The 21,634-nt window shown below is 41.0% G+C and overlaps 1 protein-coding gene across 3 annotated transcripts in view; it reads left to right on the top strand.

The window, feature by feature from the left end:
- dync2h1 (dynein cytoplasmic 2 heavy chain 1) overlaps positions 1-21,634 on the top strand; it is a 74,384-nt gene that overhangs the window by 29,272 nt on the left and 23,478 nt on the right. For 2 of the 3 annotated variants that reach the window (XM_076146061.1, XM_076146059.1), the window contains exons 63-80: positions 538-661; positions 818-939; positions 1,144-1,230; positions 2,077-2,203; positions 3,455-3,596; positions 3,837-3,946; positions 4,418-4,516; positions 5,187-5,310; positions 6,508-6,671; positions 7,189-7,308; positions 8,359-8,493; positions 9,244-9,387; positions 11,243-11,332; positions 16,381-16,446; positions 16,548-16,598; positions 16,820-16,873; positions 17,696-17,827; positions 18,083-18,155. In XM_076146061.1, the coding sequence (XP_076002176.1) occupies positions 538-661; positions 818-939; positions 1,144-1,230; positions 2,077-2,203; positions 3,455-3,596; positions 3,837-3,946; positions 4,418-4,516; positions 5,187-5,310; positions 6,508-6,671; positions 7,189-7,308; positions 8,359-8,493; positions 9,244-9,387; positions 11,243-11,332; positions 16,381-16,446; positions 16,548-16,598; positions 16,820-16,873; positions 17,696-17,827; positions 18,083-18,155 (1,964 nt within the window). Of the gene's footprint in view, positions 1-537; positions 662-817; positions 940-1,143; positions 1,231-2,076; positions 2,204-3,454; positions 3,597-3,836; positions 3,947-4,417; positions 4,517-5,186; positions 5,311-6,507; positions 6,672-7,188; positions 7,309-8,358; positions 8,494-9,243; positions 9,388-11,242; positions 11,333-16,380; positions 16,447-16,547; positions 16,599-16,819; positions 16,874-17,695; positions 17,828-18,082; positions 18,156-19,816; positions 20,850-21,634 lie in introns of those variants that run through there. The other variant, XM_076146062.1, reaches the window with a different exon arrangement.

The raw sequence follows: 21,634 nt of genomic DNA, 5'->3' as shown, positions 1-21,634 counted from the left end.
TGTGTGTGAGAGAGCGAAAGAGAAATGAGAAGAAAGATGGGAAGGGGTGGGGGAGAGAGGTATGAGATCGCAACTTGGGAAGGAGTGACTGAATAAGTTGTTCAACGCCTCATAGTCCTGAACAATCTCACAAAAATAAAATCAACAGAGAAAATATATGTTTATTTATCTGTTTATTGCAAATGATGCAATAAAAAGTAGATTTTGGAGGAAATCTTAAATGAAAAAAACAAAACAATCTGCCCAACTAATTTCCAACATCAATCCACCCTATTGTGCGTTTGGGTATTGTAGCAATGCATCATCTTAGTATGACTAACACATTAATGACTTGCTCGCCACTGGTTGCTCTTAATTTGAGATGAAAAAGCTTTTAGACTTGAACTAGCAGTAACTGCCTCATTTTTTAGTTTGAAACAAAATCAAACAAATTGTCTTTGTTGTCTTAGTGTTTTGTTTTCCTTGTCTCCCTTATCTCCTCTCCCATCTCCAAACCTCTCCATCTTCATCTGGTTTTCTTTCCACCTCTGTTCTTAGCTTCCTGGCTAAGCGAGGTGTCAGGGAGGACATAGTTACATTTGAAGCCAGGAACATCAACCCTGAGATTCGCCAAAGTGTGGAGGAACTGCTCACTAGGAACAAGGCCTCCTTCGACCCCAAGGTCAGCTAGCAATGATCAGCAGAATGACAATTATATGTATATGATAATATATACATGATGTCATTAGCCCCTTATTGATTCGATTTGCTGAATGAATATACTGCTGTTGAGTTTGTTATAATATCTGTGATGCTGGCATCTTGTCGTTCTGGTCAGAATGCAAAGCGTGCAAGTGCGGCTGCTGCTCCTCTGGCCGCCTGGGTCAGAGCCAACGTCCAGTACTCCCATGTCCTCGAGAGGATAGAACCACTGGAGAGAGAGCAGGCCGGACTGCTGGAGTAAGAGTACAGTCACACCATCACATATCCAACATACATGTACTTTTCATGAACACACAAAGAGCACATCGAACAACATACGCATAGAATACAGCACACCCAGACATCAGCCATGAATGATTCGATATTTGACTTTGTAGATTTACATGTTATGATGCACATGATTAGATACTTAACTTTGTTTGTTTGTGCATGTGTGTCCAGAAACCTGAGGAAAACTGAAAACAGGAAGAACAAGCTTGAGGAGCAGCTGAACTCTGTTGGAGCCAAAGTGAATGAGTTGAAAGAGAAGTATGCCTTCCTCCAGTTTTCCAGCCTTATTTTCACCCCTACCCTGTATTTTTTTTTTTTACCTTCATCACATGTCATCCACAATTATTGTATTAAATTAACCCTCAAAGGTCGTAAACAACAACCCCAGCTCCTAAATTTACGTCAGCCTCACTGTGCTTATCATCCATTTATAGTTAGCTCTGAATTCAATTTGACTAAAATACAAACGATTCCGTCAGAGATGAACAAATTGACTCAATGTGATATTTGGCTATACAAATAAACTTGACTTGACTCACTCACTCACTCACTCACTCCTCCTTTCTATCTTTCATTTACATTTACATTTAGTAATTTGGCAGACGCTTTTATCCAAAGTGACATACATATGAGATTCTTCCCACTCCTTTTCCTTAAACGATTTCTCCAAACATCTAGGTTGCCTGCCATTTATCTTCCTCTCCATTTCTCTCTCCTTCTCTCCCCCTGTATTATGGCTTTTTGACTGCAGCTTTCTTATCTTCCATTACCATTTAATTTCACATTTTCACCTCATATGTGTACTTTTTGTCATTTGAATTTAAGCCGCTCCACTTTTTCAAGACTTTTCTGGATGACATTTTTATATTCCACAATGATGAGGTGCACAGCAATTACAGAGCTGTCAACTTCTCTTATGAATCAAAATTAGGGATATGTTGTCAGTTTTTTATGGTTTTCTGTGGAGGTTGTTACAAATTGATGCCAAATTATATATCTGAAATCAGTTTAATAAGTTAAAAACACACTAAACAGACCCTGCATGTCTTTCAAGGACACAGAAACAATTTAAGATCTCTTTCATCTTGTTCCCTCATTCATCAGGTTTCAGTGCCACACAGCAGAGGCAGCAAAGTTGGAGGCTGAGGTGACAAAAGCTCAGGACACAATCACTGCTGCCCAGCAGCTCATATCCCAACTGGATGGAGAGCACACACGATGGAATGAACAGGTAGGTGTTTGTGTGTTGCGGTGAATGGTTATAGATTTTTACTCAGAGACGGACTCATTTACCATGTAAGAGCAACAGGAGGTGATTGTGAATGCACTGGAGCACAAATGTTTGTGTGTGTGTTTGTTTCTGTGAGTGTGTGTGTGTGCTTGTGACAGGGGGATGGATCCTGCTGTCTTAAGTCCCTTCTGGCTGTTTTTACTCCTCTCCGCAGCATCTGTCTGCACTTTAATTAAAACACTCAATCTAATCCTGACACACTCACTCACGTGCACTCGCACTTGGTGTCGCACACACTCACTTGCACGCAGGCACCCACCCACACACACACTCACACACAACCTCAGACTTATAACCTCCCTCAAGGCCTGCACCAAAGAGCCAATTTACTCTCTACTCACGTATTTCCATACTCAGACATACACTCATACTCTCACACTTCATCCTTAACTCTTTTGCCCACTGTGCGGTGGCTTTCCTTCACTGTGTGGTAATGCCTCTAAGCTGTTTAGGTGTTTCGGGGCAAGGGAGGGATAAACATAGCAGGGGATATAGAAGTCAAGGAAAAGTGGAGCAGAAGTAGGGAGGCGGTGGCTCAGTGGGTAGTGCTTCCGCTTGGGAACCAGAGGGTCGCCGGTTCGTGCCCCTGCCGAGGTCCCCCTGAGCAAGGCACCGAACCCTCAATTGCTCCCCCCTCTGCGAAGGGTGGTAATGTAATGTAAGTCGCTTTGGATAAAAGCGTCTGCCAAATGCTCGTAATGTAATGTAAAGTAGACACACCTTTTCAGTCAAAGTATGGTAGGTGGTCCGATGTCAGACAGACAGACAAACTGAGTTCGGACTTTGAGTGTGTATCCAGCCAGAGATGACATGGTCCTGAAATCCCTAAAGCCTAAGTTGAGGCCCCGGGTTCAAATTCAGCTCAGGTCTTTCCATGTGGAGTTGGTTCCTGTGTTTGTGTGAGTTTCTTCCCACAGTCTAAAGAACATGCAGAATAAGATATTATACCTTGTGTACCTTTATATTGACCTTTTTACCTCCCCGCTTCTCCTTTCTTTCCACTCACACTTCTCTCACCTCTTTTTTTATTCTTCTCTGTCTTCATCACTATCCCTTCCTGTAATTGCTCCTATTCCTCTTGGTTTTGCCTTCCTCTCTCATCCCTGCCTGTCTCCCTCCATAACTTTTTCTTCCCCCCCCCCTGTCTGTCTTATTTGACCCTTTCCCAACCCTTGCCTCTCTTCCTGTCAGATGTCTGAAATAAAGAATGAATTGGATACCCTTCCTATGAGGACCATGCTCGCAGCAGCCTTCATCACGTATCTGTCTGCAGCTCCTGAGGACCGCAGAAGACACTGTCTGGAGACATGGATGTCCCAGTCCGGACTACAGAGTAAATCCATATTTTATTTCAACATCCTCATTGATTGATGTTTCAAATTTAATATCATCATCTATGATCAACACATTTTTTTAAGACAAAGGGACATTGGATGGACAAAATTTAAAAAGGGCTAACCTAAAACATTTTTGACAGTAGGAGTAATCGTTTTCTTTTGTTTGTGTGTATGTGTTTGTGTGTGTGTTTGTGTGTTTGTGTTTGTGTGTGTGTTTTTGTGTGTGGTCATATCAGAGTTTGACTTGCGGTCATTCCTATGCACTGAAAGTGAGCAGTTAATTTGGAAGAGCCAAGGGCTGCCGTCTGATGACCTCTCCATGGAGAATGCTTTGGTTATACTACAGGTGAGTCATGGACTCATCTCTGTCCAGCTTCCTCTGCCTTTCTCCTGTCAGTTTGACAGAGTTAAATCTACTTACTAATATGCATTTCATTTATTCCCCCATTTTCTCTTCTTTCTCTCCCTGTTTTTTTTATGTTAAAGAATGTATTACTCATTAAGAAGGTCTGTTATGTGCAATTTTGTTGTTTGACATCAAAGTACAGCATTTGTTTCCATGTTGTTGGTCAAATCACACACTGCCCTCCTGATCCTCTCACCTTTCAACCTCCCTCCATTTGTCTCTATTTTGTTTTACCATTGCTGCCTTAAGATTAATGCGCTGAAGTTACGGGTAAGACATCCGCCCCTCATTCATCCCCTCAGCCCATTACCTGTGTAGCATAGCTTCACTGTCTCTGTGTCTCTTCTTCTCACATGTCGAAGCTCAAGTTGTACCATGTATGAAATTAAGTTAAAAATCTTCCCTGGTCAGAGTGTTGCCTGCCCGTTCCTGATTGATCCTTCGTCGCGAGCTACTGAATGGCTACGCACACATCTCAAAGAAAACAGACTTGAAGTCATCAACCAACAGGTATACACACACACACACACACACACACACACACACACACACACACACACAGTCAGTTGATATATGACATTTAAACAGTTCAATGGTTCACTTAAATGTGATGTTTGCAGGAGGTTGTTAAGCTATTTCTGTCCAGAACATTTCTTTGATTAATTTTTGAATTTCCTTTATTCCTTGATTGATGTTTCTTCTATTTGTGTCTGATGAAGCCAAATGGAGAAACTACATCAATGCTCTTTAATTAGTGTGATTAAGCCTCCCTTGCTGCTCACTCCATTCCTTACAGTTCTTGAATGTAATGACTGATGATTTGATTGCTTGATTCAAACTCTAGAAATAATAATAATAATTTTGTGTTACTCATTTCAAAATTAGTCTATTTATCATGTTCTGAAATGTAATGTGAATATGTAAGTCTTACTGTGAGTATTCTGCTGTAAACTCTGCCTGTGGTCATTTTCATAATCCACCACTGAGACACAACATGGTGGAACCTTCATTTCAAAAAGAAGTGATGAAGCATTTATGAATTAGATTTTTGCACTCTTGCTGGATTTTACAAGTCATGTGCTATTGAGTATTCATTACTGCTCAATTCTGAAACTCCTGATACTACTGAAATACTGAAATACTTTTACACAGTATATGTATGTTTGTGTCCCAACTCCAGGATAGTAACTTCATGACATCCCTGGAGCTGGCAGTGAGATTTGGGAAAACTTTGATCATCCAAGAGATGGATGGAGTAGAACCTGTCCTCTATCCACTGCTAAGAAGGGAGCTCATAGCACAGGGTATACACACACACACACACACACACACACGCACAGGCACACACAGACACACACACACACACACACACACTCACACTCAGTTTTTTTGTGCTTTTTGTCAAAGGTTCTAGTCATTTTTTAATTCAAAATGGTTCCTCTTAGCTGCAATTCCATTGGTTAGACTTTAATTTTTAATAACATTAACAACAGCAAACACTGTCACACAAAACCAACAGCCTAGTCTTGTAACAGTATTTTGTAACGATAACTCACAAAAGTTTATTTCAGATCATGAAAGAACAGGGTGGGCAGATCCTGTCATGATTATTGGCGATGTCATTCATGGAATATTTATAATTAGGCTTAGCAACAAGTTGGCTATTAGCATGGTAAGTAATGTTAAAGCAAATTGAGTAAATCATTGTGATTCTATTTTGTGAGTGAAAGGGAGAGAAGAGAAAGGTCAATTTAATTTGAGTCTTTGAATGAACACCAAATAATAAATAAAGCAAATTTAACAAATTAAACACTCAGAAGTTGGACTTAATTACAAGATGATGTCATTAAGATGATTGATATTTATTTATATCTCCTGTGGAGGAGTTTGAGCCATGACTCATGTTGTGCGTTACCATCTGACAAATGCTGTTAGACATAAAATACTGAAGGTACGCGGCACTGCAGAGGACATGATGAGTGGACTGATCATCCATTAAAGCAGCATCCTGATCTTTTATAGGCAAAACTTTAATATGTCTCAATCCATTATTTTAGTAAAGGTAGTGACACCTCAGGTAAAGGATGGTGGTGTTTCAGTAGGAGCTGGAAAATGTTGAAGTGGAAAAAGAGCATTGCTAAGCTGAAGGACCAGCGCATTCTTGAAATATTGAACATTTTCAATGGTCATGTCTCAGATATGAAGGCTGTTTAAACTACTGAAGCATTCACCCTGCAGAAAGACTTTGAAATCATAAGAAGTTCATATTTATTATGTAACATTTCCCTTCAGATGTGTTGACTTTGTTGAGTTTATTTTACTGCAGGTATGAATGCTACTCGGCTATAACGCCAACACCCCCAAAAAAGAAATCTGCAACCATTTGCCATCAGTTCCTTTTATGCTCCTTATGGTCACTATAGTGTGTGTTCAGTAACAGCTGTGATATTAAACAGAGGTTCTATTTTATCACCCCCCCAAACCCAAACACACCAACACAGGCCCCAGGTATGTGGTTCAAATAGGAGATAAGGTTATTGATTACAACGAGGACTTCCGCCTCTTCCTCGCAACCCGGAATCCTGCTCCCTTCATCCCCCCTGATGCCATGTCTGTGGTTACTGAGGTCAACTTCACAACTACCCGAGCAGGCCTTCGGGGACAGGTAAGCCATCTGAATACACACATTTGCAGTTACGTTTGTGCGAACCCGGATTGTGCTTCTCAGTAAAAACCCAACATGCACTGTGGCCACACTGATGACGCAGCACTGATTGGCCAGTTCAATTGATGAACCAAATTTCATGCACTCTCCATTCCATACAGCAAATTACACACACTCACACATTTCAGCCAAAACCCACACAATTTATGCATTTTTGAGCACTGATTGAACCATTTATGTTTGACTTAAAATACAATGACAGAGACATCTGCTGTCTGGCTGATACACAGTGCTGTATTGTTTTGGTTTATTGATTTTGCGTGTTTACCCAGCGCTGTATTTTGGTCCTGCTTTATTCCTGACAGAAAATGAAACATTAAGCATTTGTAAATGAAGAAGCAGTGGAAAAACTAGAGGATTAGCTCCACTGTATCCATACAACACAGTATGTTCCCCTCCCCTATACTACATATACATATATCCCTTTAACATTCTATTTTATGTGTGTTTGATGTAGCTGCTAGCCTTGACCATCCAGCAGGAGAAGCCAGAGTTGGAAACGGAGAAGACAAGACTCCTACAGCAAGAAGAAGACAAGAAGATACAGTTGGCTGGTTTGGAAGAGTCCCTGTTGGAGGTACATGTGCAGACATACTGTATTCTCTACATGCACATGAAAAGAGCATTCAGGAAAAATATGATGGCTTTCACTTGAGGTTCCACATTTTTGCGGTATCCTCATGCTATTTTGAGAACAATATCTCTTTTGAACCTGCACAACAAATGATGAAGGCAACCACCATTGCAACATTGTCCCCCTGCAAATGTTAAAGTGGAATTTTGCATTTGCATTCAATAAGAATGTTAGAAATGTTCGTACGTGGAAACTTTTTTAACTTCTTGTTTCATCGTCATCTTTTTTTCTGCTTTGCTTTTCATCTATCGTACTTCAGAGTTCTAGTTTGGAGGCGATCGTAGTCATTATGACATTTCACATAGAAGTTAATGAGAATATAGAGCCAAAACATCAAACAGATTGTTGCTGTCCAAATACTTAATGGAGCCCTGTGCTTGCAACCAAAAGCCACACTTACACACAAACCTGATGGACACACACACACACACTATAAACTAATGATGATCGCTGACACGCTGACACACACACACACACACACACACACACACACACACACACACACACACACACACACACACACACACACACACACACACACACACACACTAATGGAAATGTAGAGACACACACAGCCAAGAGCAGGATGTCAGTTCTTCAGTGGTACTAGACATCTAATTATTCTAGATCTGGGGGAGAATATTCAACTTGACATTTTCATGCGCCGCTGCGTTCTCATCTATTTTATTTGAATTCATTTGAATACATTTTATCTGTAAGTGTCACGTAGTGGAATTCTAATGGATGACATGGTGGTTGTGACACTCCAAGTTTAAGTAAGTAAAGTAAGTAAGTGAATAATCAACCAGTATGTCAACTTTGACTTGAACTACATGACTGACAGATACATTATGGTTTACCTTGTTTACCTTCCTTTCTGTTTATCCCTTGTTTATCTCTTTCTTCCTGTCCCTAACTATCAATCGCAACCGTTGCTACATTCCTTAACATTCCAACTGTGTGTCTGCCTGCCCGTCTTTCTTTCTGTGTCAGACATTGGCTACAGCTCAGGGTAATATTCTGGAGAACAGAGAACTGATAAACAGCCTGAACCAGACCAAGGCCAGCAGTGCCCTCATCCAGGAATCTCTACTTGAATCCCACAAGCTACAAGCATCCCTGGACCAGGTATGAGACACACGCACACACACACACACACACACACACACACACACACACACACACAGAAACAAAAGGAAAGATACACAGGATCTCAACTGCACTTGAGAATGAATTCAATTTTCAATAATTTGATATCCTGGCCTCAATCTTAAAAAATGCAACAAATTGTCCCTACATACATTTTTTTAATCTTAATTGAGGCTTATTTATTTGCATTTACTTACAGTGGCTCATATCTATGGCTGCACAGCTTTAGGTCTAACACATATGATCAGGTACCTACCTTTCTCCCACAATAAACAAAGCTGGTTACAATGACCACTGCATTTGCAAAAATGGAAATGCTGGTGTCTGGTGGGGCCAGTAAGTGTCCTCTAGAGAGCAGTGTCACACCAACTCTGATTTTGACCAGCTCTGCTGCCTTCCCCACTTTCTTATATTCACCTCCCTGCTTCTCCTCACATTCTCCATCTATCACCGCTTTGTTCTGCGCCTCTCCTTACTTCCATCTTGATTGCAATACACATTTTCTGTTGACCGTTGACAGCTGGGATTGGCTCCAGCGACCCGGCGACCCACTAGTTGATAAGCGGTGATAGATAATGGATGGTTGGATGGATTTTCTGGTGTGCTTTTTTGCTTATTCTGACTCATACACTTTAGTATCAACCCTTCTCATCACCCATCTGATGTGTTTTCTGTAATTCCATTCCGTTTGCCGGTTCATCATACATTTCTCTCTCCCCCCCTCTTCAGGAGCGTGATGCCTACTTGCCTCTGGCAGAGAGTGCCAGTAAGATGTATTTTGTCATCACAGACTTATCAAAGATCAACAACATGTACCGCTTCAGCCTTGCTGCTTTCCTCCGCCTCTTCCAAAGGGCTCTTCAGGCCAAGAAGGTAACGGAATGCCACCTCACCTGTCTCTTAATGTTACGGAGCATGGCAGTGCTTGACATGTTTGACGCTGGCCTTGAACCAACATCAACCAGACAGTCACACAACCAGACAAGCAGCAAATGAGTAGACAACGCTCTGCATACTCCAATAGTGCTACACACAGGTTTAGGATTCTCTAGTACCAGTCTATGGCATTTTGGCATGACACACTTAACACACCCACATAGTGTTAATCTTGGATGATCATATTCCACCTTGTTCACCACTATTAGAGGAAGCGTGTGGGTTTTGTTAACTGTCAATCCTTCTTTCCTTTCTGCTCCCTCACATTTTATATACACCTCTCTGAAACAGCAATGTTCCTATCCTAAAGCTGCTGTAAATGTTAAGTCCTGCCTCATAAGTTGTGAGGATAACTTCACACACAGTTTGTCAGTTTAAATGTCTTCAGTCATGGTATTTCAGTGTAATTCTATTCCATCAATACTTTTTTAGTGATATTAACTTAATACAGCATGTACCAACACACACACACACACACACACACACACAAAATCATTGCCTTGAGAGAAATCCTGTGTGGGTTGTCGTGCCAGTGGTGTCATCCAAGATTGTCACACGGCAGCAGCTGGGCAACACTGTGTGTGTGTTTTTGTGTGTGTGCGTGTGTGGAGGTTTGTGGACATGCAGCAAGTGCAGTCAGAATATTGCAATGATTTATGGACTCTGTGTTTGTCTCATTTGGTTGTTTGGTGTATTGAATGAACTGCCACTTGCCATGAGCTCCAGATGGTTCCTGAGATCTGGAAGGGAATTTTAACCTCTCATGCGCTACAAAACCCACAGAACAGAAACCTTATCTCCTGGCTGATACACTCACATTTATGCATACACAACGCAGACAGGTGAAGCTTTCAGAAATGCACACATACACACCTAAATGTTTTTGGAAGAAGATATTTTTAAGTTTTTAAGTTTTTGACATTTCTACAAACGGAAGGCCATATATGGACATATTTAAGGAATTTCTTACTACCAGATTTTCTTTCTCCCTAATACCCATTGCCCTTTTCTAACCATAGTCAAGAGACTCTAATCGGCCTGAGTGATATTTAATCCTTAATCAGTGATCATTTGTAAGAGACACCGTAAAGTGTTTGGCAATTTCTGGTGAGTTGTGATTGCCCTCTGTCAGAGTGTATGTTCCACATCAAGCGCCAATGTTTAACCAATTATGGCCAATTATGTCACATCTAATGGGTTTATTTGTGAAGTTGAAGACAATTCCTGGTATGCATTACCTGTTATAGTTACTGCTGTCACACTACAGCTGTCACACTCTTGACCTTCCATTTTGTGTGTTTCTGATCAGGTCTGTCTGTGGTAAATGTGAGAGTGAGAGAGAGTTTGACAGTGGATCTCTGTATTCCTTTTTCTGATGAATGAGCCTGTCACCATCAAGCTACCTTAATGCCTTTAAATGCACCCAAAATGAAAACGAGACATAAAACAGCTTTGAATGAAAATGTCACTTTAGCATTTTTCATTCCATTACCTCTCACACAGCTTGTCCAGCTAGATGTACCACAACTGTATATATGTGCAAGGAACACATGTACTGCCGGAGCTGCAGTAGTATATTTGATTTGTGCCGACCTACTGGAATCCACTGTGGGTGTGAAATTGTCTCTTGCTTGTTGCTCTCCCACCAACTCTGACAAAAGACCTTTATTTCACTTTAGTGATAGCATATCGCTCATTCTGACATCATCTCAGCCATTTTAATCAGACCGTCTCTCTTTCTGTCTCCTTCTCTATCTGTTGTTGTTCTGTGGATGTCTGTTTTGTGTTTTAGGAAGCTGAAACTACTGAGGCTAGGATCGCTGCATTGGAGGCCAGCTTGAAAAATATGGTGTATGAATATGTCTGCAGATCGCTGTTCAAGGTAACGCATACACACAATGGACATTTTTGTTTGGGTGGGTGTTTGAAGTTCGAGGGGACGTTTATTAGAACATAAGTAATAATTTGAAGAAGGATAAACTGATGCTATACTATCAAAGTGTTAATAAATGTTAACAATTAACCCATAAAGCAGCAATACACACTCTTGAGCTCCATTATAGTGGTTGGTAAGTGGTTCTTAAATGATTAAACAGTAACACAGTGGTGGATTTACAGTTTACCACAGTTATTAGTAGTATAGGAATTGCGAGGACTATGAAAATGAATGTGACTATTGTCTAATAATGTTCTATCGTCATTAACCACAATGATGCTAGAGCAGTGGTGTACAATAATATAGTACATCCATTCTGTTCTGCTCCTGAATATATATTTTATAGATGAGTTTTATTCTTCTGTTGTCATTTTTGCAACTTAATACCAGTGAGCACAATTGAAACATGATAATACTAACATGATACATAGATGTGTTCTAGTCGATTGAGCAGCAGAACTATTCATTCACATAGGTATACAATTAAAGCGGGGAAACAGATGCATAATGAAGTGTCAAATATTGACTAACACAGCAAATACTTCATTGATCAGGCAGTAAATGGGTTTTCTTGCTTTCTGTGTGTGTGTGTGTGTGTGACTGTGTGGTCTGTACGGTAATAGCAAGCATTTTCACACAGAGTCAGATTAGCTGTTTGTGCTGATAATGTCCGTCTCCCTAGGCTATCTATCTGAAACACGCACGCATGTGCACACACGCACACACACACACACACACACACACACGCGCACACGCACACACACACATGCACACACACGCACATACGGTATAGTTAAAAGCCTTCTTATTAGCTAGGGGAAACACTGGACTTCATTATCAGCTTCCCCCGTCAACAGCGCCTTCTGTGCTACCAAAGAGATACTGTAGCTGTAAGGTGAAGACGAGAGAGGGAAGATACGTTGTAGAGGGAAAAGATAAAGGTTGATCAAGAGGGAAACAAAACCAAAAAAATAGCACAGGCTGTGTGAAAAGGAAGGAGGAAGAGGGTAATTAGAGAGAAAAAGAGAATGAAGATTGTGAAATTTCAGCTATTTCAGCTTTGTAAGTACAATCTACAATTAAGACCATTGTTGATGTTTAAGAGTGTGTTTGAACTGCACTTGCTCCCTACCACTGTTGGAAGCACTCCAGCCGTTATTCATATAGCTTAAATTCTACCACCAATGCACCTGATTGAACTTGATAAGATATTGATTTGGTATTGATCGGGCATGTTCAGGCACATACATGCTGTGGTAAACATTGATGACCCGCTGCATAACAAAAGGCTTTTCTATTTATTTTCTAATTTGTGGAAAACACGTCTACTTCACATTATTTAAGGACGTCATGATCTCCAAATAACTGTTAGGAATGATAGTTTCATTTGAAAGTTAGAGAAATGGAATTATGGCTTTGGAGAAAAAAACCATTCAATGTGAAGAAGCTACTTGGACGAGTGGCAGCAGAGGAGACTTAACGACCCACTCGACTTGAAGCACCACTGCTAAAGCTCCAACTTACCTGCACAAGGGAGAACCTCCAGATAATTAAAATGTTGCCTTTATCAAATTGACATGTAAGGAGAAGGCAGGCAGGGGAATGAAAGAAAAAAATCTAAACAGCTATTTAAACAGGCAGTAGAATTAAATGTCAACATGCTCTGAGATGAACTGTCAAGAGCCTAAGGTTACTCCTAAATGACTAGTGTTCATTTTTCACACTGACAAGTCAGTTTTTATGTTTGTTACATACTCTCTTTGCACTTGGGTAGGTCTCAGACTGTTCCCCTGCATGCCTGTGTCTGCTCTCTGTACTTAAGTTATTTTGAATTGGGAGCTGTGACTCACCTACACATGGAACTGGAACATCCTAATTGACAGCACACATAGAAATCCATGGAACAATGAGAAAATATTTTGTAATAGCCCAACAACCCATCTACTGAGATCTGATCACAAAGCAGGCAGAGTCCAGATAGCAAGAAGCTTCTTAATACAAGGTACATACTGGATTAGGATTTATAGAGCACATCCTATTGAAAAGGTGTGAAAGGCGACAAAGGATCCATCCCTCTGTTCGGAGTTTATAAGGCAGTACATTTCTGTTACAAATGCATTTTATTAGGTCTGTGCCAACTAATTAGGCTAATTATTATCTCTGTTATCGGATATTGTGTTTTTGCGAGCTTCCATACAGAGTTGATGTGAAACAAAAATCGTGTTGTCATAAAGCAAAATATTCTAATGTGGAGAGAAGCAGGCATTGTGCGTTTACCTGACAGCAGTAATGGATGTGTACGTTTTACCTGCGATAAAAAGAACAACTGAAGACACAGCAGTTTTCAGGCACAGTTCCTTTCCAGTGTATTTTCATTTGTATATTTGGAGACACAATATGGAGAAGGTTATTCGTTGTTCTTTTTTTTTTTAAACCCCTCTGCAAAGTGCATGCTGGAAAAAGAGTGTGTATTTGTTTGACAAGCGACACATCAAAATGGACATTTTCCTGTGTGTGTCTGCCTGTATGTAGATGAATGTTCCATGCAGATGTGTAGTGTGGAGGGTGAAACCTGAATACAACCTGTCAGCTGTGTGTGGGTGTGTGTGTGTACCTGTATGAGAGAGAGAGAGAATGTGGATGTGAGATTGTTGTGTGCATGCAGTGATGTGATTTGTAGTGATGAGCTAAAGTAGTGACATGTTCCTGGTTGTACTGTCTACTGACATTCATATCCTTGTCAGACTGTCAGACAAATACACACACACACACAGAGGAGAGCGGGAACTTTGTGCTATTGTTTGTGTAGTCAGAGCACACTTCTCAGATATCTTGGTTCAACTGTATTTAATTCGACAGCAGCAGATGGAGTTGAACTTTGTTAGGTGTAAATCATCCAGGCATCAGACTGAGAGAAGAGAAGGGGATGGGGATATGGGGTCGCAGGAGTTTGTGTAGGAGTGTAGAAGTGCTGCCTGAATGTAATCTGAAGGCCAGTCCCACTACAACTCAAACTGATTGTGAAAGCTCTTGGTACAAGGACAGAGTGTAATATTAGCTGACAGACAGATGAACTATGAAAGGTTTTGAAGATGTGGGGAGCTGAAACACTGCACCGTTACACTGTTGTTCTATTGGCTTTACTTTCTGAGAAAGTGGTTTGCTGTTTTTTCTGTAATGGCGACTGTGTTAGATACACATCTTTTCCAGTGGGGTGTGTGTGCGCCTGTTTGTGTGTGCAGGCAAACTGCAGCTAAAGGTGGACTGCAGTTTGGATCGACTATTTTAGGGACAAATTCAGTGTTTTCTTTACTGCTGCTTCTGATCCAGTGTGTGTGGATGCGGTCTCCTTGTCGGCTGAGGTTTATAACTTAGTGTCAGTCTCTTATCCCTCCAAACTTAGCCATTTGATGGGTTTATTGGTTGGGTTGTGTGGCTTTCTGGGTTCTAGTTTGATATAATACATCTTTTTTTGATCTCCTTCTACCTTTGTCACAACTTGAGCTGCCACCTAGCAGCTAATGAGCCCCTATGTGTGGTGCCTGACCTGTACCATGTACCTGTGTCTTGTGTAGACAGCATGACACATTGTTACGGTCAGCACAGGATTATACAGCAGTTATCATGGGCCAGCAGGTTTGGTGTAAAGGGTCCCCATGGTTTGTCTCTCTGCTGAGAACCCCTGGGTTGAACATAAGACCTGGATAAAGCAGAAGTAAATTGCTTTGCATTGTCAAATAGCATTATATCATCATTGTGCATGCCAGACGTACACCATTTAAGAAGCAATCTGAAGTGGATGTCAAATGCCACTGGGTATCTCGTCTGATTATAGATACTGGTGCCCTTTGCATGCTAGCTCTGCGCTAACAGGCTTGAGTAGCATCTAGTAATCGTTTAATTCAGTGAGGTAATTGAAAAAAAGGTGTTCTGACATTTCCTACTGTCTACCCTATTTGCCTATCTACCTCAGTTTTCTCTAATAATGCCTGCATCTGGCAGCAATGATAGTCGTTGTTTTGCACAGCCAAAGTGATTTGATTAGCACAGCGTATTGACTCACACAACACTGAGAAGAGAATTACTGAATTAGATACTATTTCACCAGAGTAGTCATCTGGTGTTTACAATGAAAACTACATCATTATGGATGACCAGCACAAAGGCTTTTTAACTAGAGGAACTATAGTGTTCGCTTTATGTTTAGAAGAGATACTGTACCCCAATATGTGTTAGTAATATAATTCTAATGCCACTGCAGGACTCAAAACACTGAAACATTGCTCTACAGTGCCACTTGCAAAAAGAACCCAAATCACTGGCAGAACGAGTGGAGCCATTTCTAGCTGATTAGCAATGCTGCAGGCATAATATGGCTTATGGTGTCAGACATACAGCTGCTGTGCTCACACTGTGAGGCTCAGGTAGTGAATAGATCATGGAGTAGGAGTCTAGTTGTGGGGAGTTCACCGGGTTTGACACAGCTGTATAGAGATCCATTGCAAACTTGCTTCAGGCTGAATGACAGAAAATTGCAGAGTGCAAATAGGAGGCAGGTTTACAGGTGCATAGGCTGCCAGGCTGTGGGGCTTTCAGCTGCCGTAATATACCTTCAGATATTGGGCGAGCGTAGATCTGGCCATCAGGTGTAATAACCTGGCAGTGGTTATATGTTCCCCCTAAGCATGGAGTCATTATGTAAAATTCTTGGCAAGAGGTCAGTCACACATATTCATTAATTGAAATGAAAAAGGGGTAAGAATCATGACATAACAGAACGGAACAGAACAGCTGTAGCTACTGGAGTCATGGGGCTTTTTTGTCAGGCTGTAGCAACAACCCTCTTCATGCGTTCACGTCCTGTAAACTGTCCTTATGAGTCTGCTTTCACACTAGCTTTGGTACTTTGGAACTATATACTTTAGTTAATTTTGTATAGTTAGTGTATAAAATAGTATGTTTTCACATGTTCATTTTTCATCCCTCCTTCTTAGGCTGACCAGTTGATGTTTGCTATGCATTTTGTGAAAGGGATGTACCCTGAACTCTTCCAAGAGAACGTGAGTAATTTAATATCTGCATTATTTCTTAGAATATGAGCGACCATCTTCTCTATTACACTGAGAAATGATACGATATTTTTCGTTTTTGTTTCCTTAAGGATTGGGACGTCTTCATTGGTTTCATAGTAGGAGAAATGTTTAAAAAAGAGGTAGGAGTGCAGCTCTACACCTGACAGCAAATGCACCATATCAATACCATACCATCACTCTCTTCACCTCTCTCTCTCTCTCTCTCTCCCTCTCTCCCTCTCTGTCGCTGTCTCTCTCTCTCTCTCTGTTGCTGTGTCTCTCTCTCTCTCTCTCTCTCTCTCTCTCTCTCTCTCTCTCTCTCTCTCTCTCTCTGTCTCTCTCTCTCTCTCTCCCTCTGCAGGTGTTCCCTTCATGGATTGATCAGGAGCGGCATGGACCAGTGGCCATTTTTAAGGTATACATTCTCGCATACATGTACAAATTGTTTGCAAGATAAACATGTACATTAAAGGGGGTTTCTGTTAAATACATTAAGAGCATGTCAACCTGAAATGAGGGTTTTCTGTAGTTGTGTGTAAAACTTAACCACATTTCTAATTTGTGTCTTTATTGGAATGTGCAAACAATTTTGAACAATATTCAAATTTTCATATTTTTTAAGTTACTCATCTTATTGTTACAGATAGTAACAGCACAAACTAATTACTGGTATTATATATAAAACAACGTCTCCAACATCATATCCACTTTTGCAAACCCAACCATCAGAGGCACATCATCTGTCTTTAGTGTCATATTTGTTGTTCCATAGGGAGCAGCCTGTCTGACCTCTCACATCCATTCTTTAAGCCATTGCTTCATGCATCATTGTGATTGGCTCAGCTCTTTAAGTGCTGTGAGAGCAGTAATGTGACTGGCTTTGGAGGATGTGATGAATGCCCACATACTTCTTACTCCTTCTTACAATGCACCTCACTCAATCCTTCTTTTCACTCAATGCACTGCACATGAACCGACATTACCAGTGTACTTGCTTGGATCATTGTCCTTGTGCCTACGAGTTAGCACTTAATGCTGTCAGTGCAATACGCCATTAAAGTAGAGCCCATTAACTGCAACACGGTAGAGACATCAACTATTTGTATGTCTCCTTTCCCCTCTCCCAGAGTTTAAGCAATCTATAAAGACACACATTAAACTAATTTCTATATTTTATGATTATAATAATTCATACCTTTTCTTTGACCTTCCACTTTTTCCCGCCCCTTTTTTACAGGCTACTTTCCCAGCCCTCTACCAGTCTCTGTGTTTGAGCGACTCAGACCTTTGGCTGTCATTCTCCCAGAGCTCACACTGCGAACAGGAAATCCCATCGTCCATTGCCAAGAAGATTTCTCCCTTCCAGCAGGTCAGTTTGAAATCTAACTACACTCCTTCATTAGCCAAATTGACCGAGGTTATCAAAACTCTCTAAAAATGTCATAATGGAAATATTATAACCCCAGTGAAAGTTGAATAGCTGTAGAATTGGAAAGATTTGCATATGTAAATGCTGACTGGTAATGTTTCATATTGAAATGATTCAAATTGACCATCTGTCTAACGCGTGTTAATGGATGTAATGAAAAAAGGATGTTTCTCCATCTTTTCCCTCTTTTCCTAGGTTTTACTGGTTCAGGCTGTGAGGCCAGACAGACTGCAGAGTACCATGGCAGCCTTCGCCTCTCACGCTCTGGGTAAGTGTATCGCATTAGAGAGGTGAACTTGAAACTGTATTTGTTTTGATAAAGAAAAATGTTTCCCCTTGCATTTTAAATTCTGAGGAAATGCAAATGCAAGTGGTGTCCTCTTCCCTTAACCACTGTGCGGCCAATCGGCCTGATGGTGGTGCTGTTGTATCCCTTTTTATGGTTCAGCCTATACGTTTTGAACCGCAAGTCACACATTCACATTTTCCCTTTGGTTCCTGGGGTCTATCTACACCCATCCATCCATATAGGAGTCTAGGAGTCATCTAGTCAAGAACTTGTTCCATTTCATCCTTTCTGACTTGGTGGTGGTATGAGCTTCCTGAGTGCCCTCTAGATCAGTGATCACAGTGATCAGTAAGCAACTTGTCAGCCACATAATCTCAGTGTTGTGTGTTTGAGCTTTACACCGTGAGTGTGGTTTATGAAACTCCTTTTAATCTGAATGAAGAGGAGCAACATGCTGTCCCTTCTTTCACACTCAAACAGAATATTCACAGGGAATGTAGTGCCGGGCGTTTGAGCCAGGCTTCTGCACTCGTCATCTGTTTCTTTCCCACAAAAGTGCTCTCCATCTTTTGTATCTGTGTATCTTTTTTTTCCTCTGTGTCTTTTGCTCAAGGACACTGGCATTCTTACAGACACACAAACACATACACACATACGTAGGCACACACACACATACGGCTACGGTGTTGCCAGAGAGTGGTTAGTTTATTGTGCCTAATGAGCCCATTCATTTAGTCCAGATAATCCTCCTAATGGCGTGTTGGCTCATGACTGTATTATCTTGGACTCTGCTAATTTGTGTCAGGTGAAACGAATAAGCAGACGCTCCAGTGTGTGTGTGTGTGTTCATCTGTATGTATTTGTGTGTTAATCTCTACTGGAGTTTTGTTTGATATTCCTCAAGATACATGATTATTTAGTTACTTACTTAACATCTGTGTGAGAAGTTGAAGGATGACAGAGAACCAAACATCTTTCTTTCTTTCTTTCTTTCTTTCTTTCTTTCTTTCTTTCTTTCTTTCTCCCTCTCTTCTCTCTCTCTCACACACACACATGTACACGCAAATGCTTTATAAAAGTCAGGGTGTGTTAACCTTGCAGAATTCTACGTGCTTTGGACATCAGCATTTTTTTCTATGAATATTCATAAATGAATAAACAAGAACCCAAGGCCAAACATGGCTTATTTTAATTATTAAGATTTATTTTAAAGTGAAAAGCCAACAAATAACATTTTGTTTGTTTTGTTCACTTTTACACTTTTTTGAGAGTAAACTCAAATTCTACATAAACTGTCTGCTGTAGCTTTTGATACGTTATTATGGACCATTGATATTACTGACATGAAGCAGTCTGTTCCCTCTTTCCAGAAACTTTTAAACTACTACTTGGCACAAACCACATGCCCTTTGTCCTGTGTGAGGCTCGAAAACACAACCTTCAGATTATGAGATTGACGCAAAATCCCTACTCCTAAACATTTTAGGAAGATGGACTTTAATCTGTGACTTTGGGACCAACAATACAAATATGTATGCACACAGCACAGACTGTAGCTATTCCAGGTTGTGTGGTTGAAAGATCTACAGATTTGTTGGAAATGGAGAACATGAGTGAATTTTGCCTGCCCTTGTTTGCAGGTTATCTGTTTGTCCCATGGATGTCCTGGGTTGGATGACACCAGATGATATTGGGACCTGCAGTGCTGATACATATGCTCCAGCACAACACAGTTTGTCATTGCAGCTGAAGTGTGCTATACCCAGCTTGTGTGTTTGAAAGGTCAACAGAGGGGTCGTACTCACTGATGAATACTTATGAGACAACCCCAATTTCTATGGCAACTACTTGTGCTTGTGTGGCAGCGAGCGGCGAGTTACTGCATCATGTTTCACTGAGAGAAGATACGATGATTTTCCTAAAGCAGAGCTCATATTTATTATGTGACTTTGTCTGCAGTATACTGAAGAAATGTCAATATTTCTTCCATTAATCATTGATTTTTGTCAGATTTCCCAAAGAAAACAGTCATCCCTCAAAATCACAACTTGATCCTTATCGTTGACGGCTCAAACAAGGCAGACAAAACAACAAATCCAGTGGTAAATGTTCTCCATATAGTGTCAAAATATTCATTTAGTGAGAATGTGGCAAGATTTTAGTTTTCTCAAAATGACGACGATGTTGTATCTTTCCCAACTCGTAGCCCTGACAAAAGTTTTTTACAAATGATGTAAAAAAGGACACAGAAAACAGCCTGAGAGGACAGGAAGGAGATGAAAAGAGTGGAGTGGAGAACATTCAGAGTGAGAGAGCACTTTAGTGAGCAATGGTGCTGTCGCTGGCTCGCCTCCTACTGAAAGCAGAAGTGCTCTTGATTGAAACTCAGTGTCAGCTGTTGTGCAGCTGCTACAGAATCTTAATAAAGGGGCTCAGTGAGGATGACACCGCAGTATTTCAGTGATTGTGCATCTGTGTGTTTGAGTGTGTACGCGTCTTATCAGTAAGCATATATTCCCATCATAACACGTATAAGCTCATCTGTCAGTCCGTAAAGATTTGTGTCTGTGTCTCTGTTTGATAATCTCCAGAGAGCATCAGTATCACTGCTTTGTCACGCTGCCCGTTTGTCCAGCCATCTTGAATTAAACATGGACCGAATGTTGGCGTGATAAAGGGACAGCCTCTGCGTTTTCCAAATGCTGAGTGAGCCCGTTTATGAAGGTGCAGTGTTTGTACTCGCATGTGATGTGGGATAAGTTGGAACGTCCGAAAAAGAGAAAGAGCCAGACAGAGAGAGGGGGAAAAAGACAAGAGGAAAGAGAAAGATTGTGTGTATATGTTTGGCAGTAACTCAGTATGCTAATGAGGCATGGTCTGTAATCCTCTTACAACTAATCTCACTCAATCCAGTCCAGGCCCGGGCACCACTCATCCAGGCGAGGGACACGCACACACACACTCAAACTCACGCTTGCTTATTTTACTTTCCACAAATGCAAAACCTCTTTCAACAATGCACAAACATCTCTGGATGTCTTTCAGTTTTCTCCCTCTGTCATTAATAATCCGGTCAAAAGGACACCTATCTTTGTTTGAACAATCAATCGGCATTAAGATACAAATACACCCCGTCGATAAAAGCCATTCTAAGCAAAAGCCTGAATGCTTATGATGTCAAGTGTTGAGGGTGGCCTCCTCATTAATTCTTAGCTGCTCATTGTTTCCTTGACTAAGCAGTGTTTTAATCACGGGTGCGGCAATGTTTTGTTTTTTTCTTCTTCTGCTGTGCACTCCGTCCTGAATGTGTGTCATAAAAGCCAAGGTGAACTTTGCTGCTCACAGACAGGGAACGCTGGCGTGCAACATGAATACTGATTAGCTGCACATGTCAAAGGTAGTTGTGTGTGTGTGTGTGTGTGTGTGTGTGTGTGTGTGTGTGTGTGTGTGTGTGTGTG

The sequence above is a fragment of the Genypterus blacodes genome, unplaced genomic scaffold (genome assembly GCF_046128005.1).
Source record: "Genypterus blacodes isolate CSIRO-AG114 ecotype Tasmania unplaced genomic scaffold, CSIRO-AGI_Gbla_v1 ptg000032l_1, whole genome shotgun sequence".
In the NCBI taxonomy this organism is placed as follows: Eukaryota; Metazoa; Chordata; class Actinopteri; order Ophidiiformes; family Ophidiidae; genus Genypterus; species Genypterus blacodes.
Note: the sequence above shows the minus strand (reverse complement) of the source record. Positions and strands in the feature narration are given on the sequence as shown.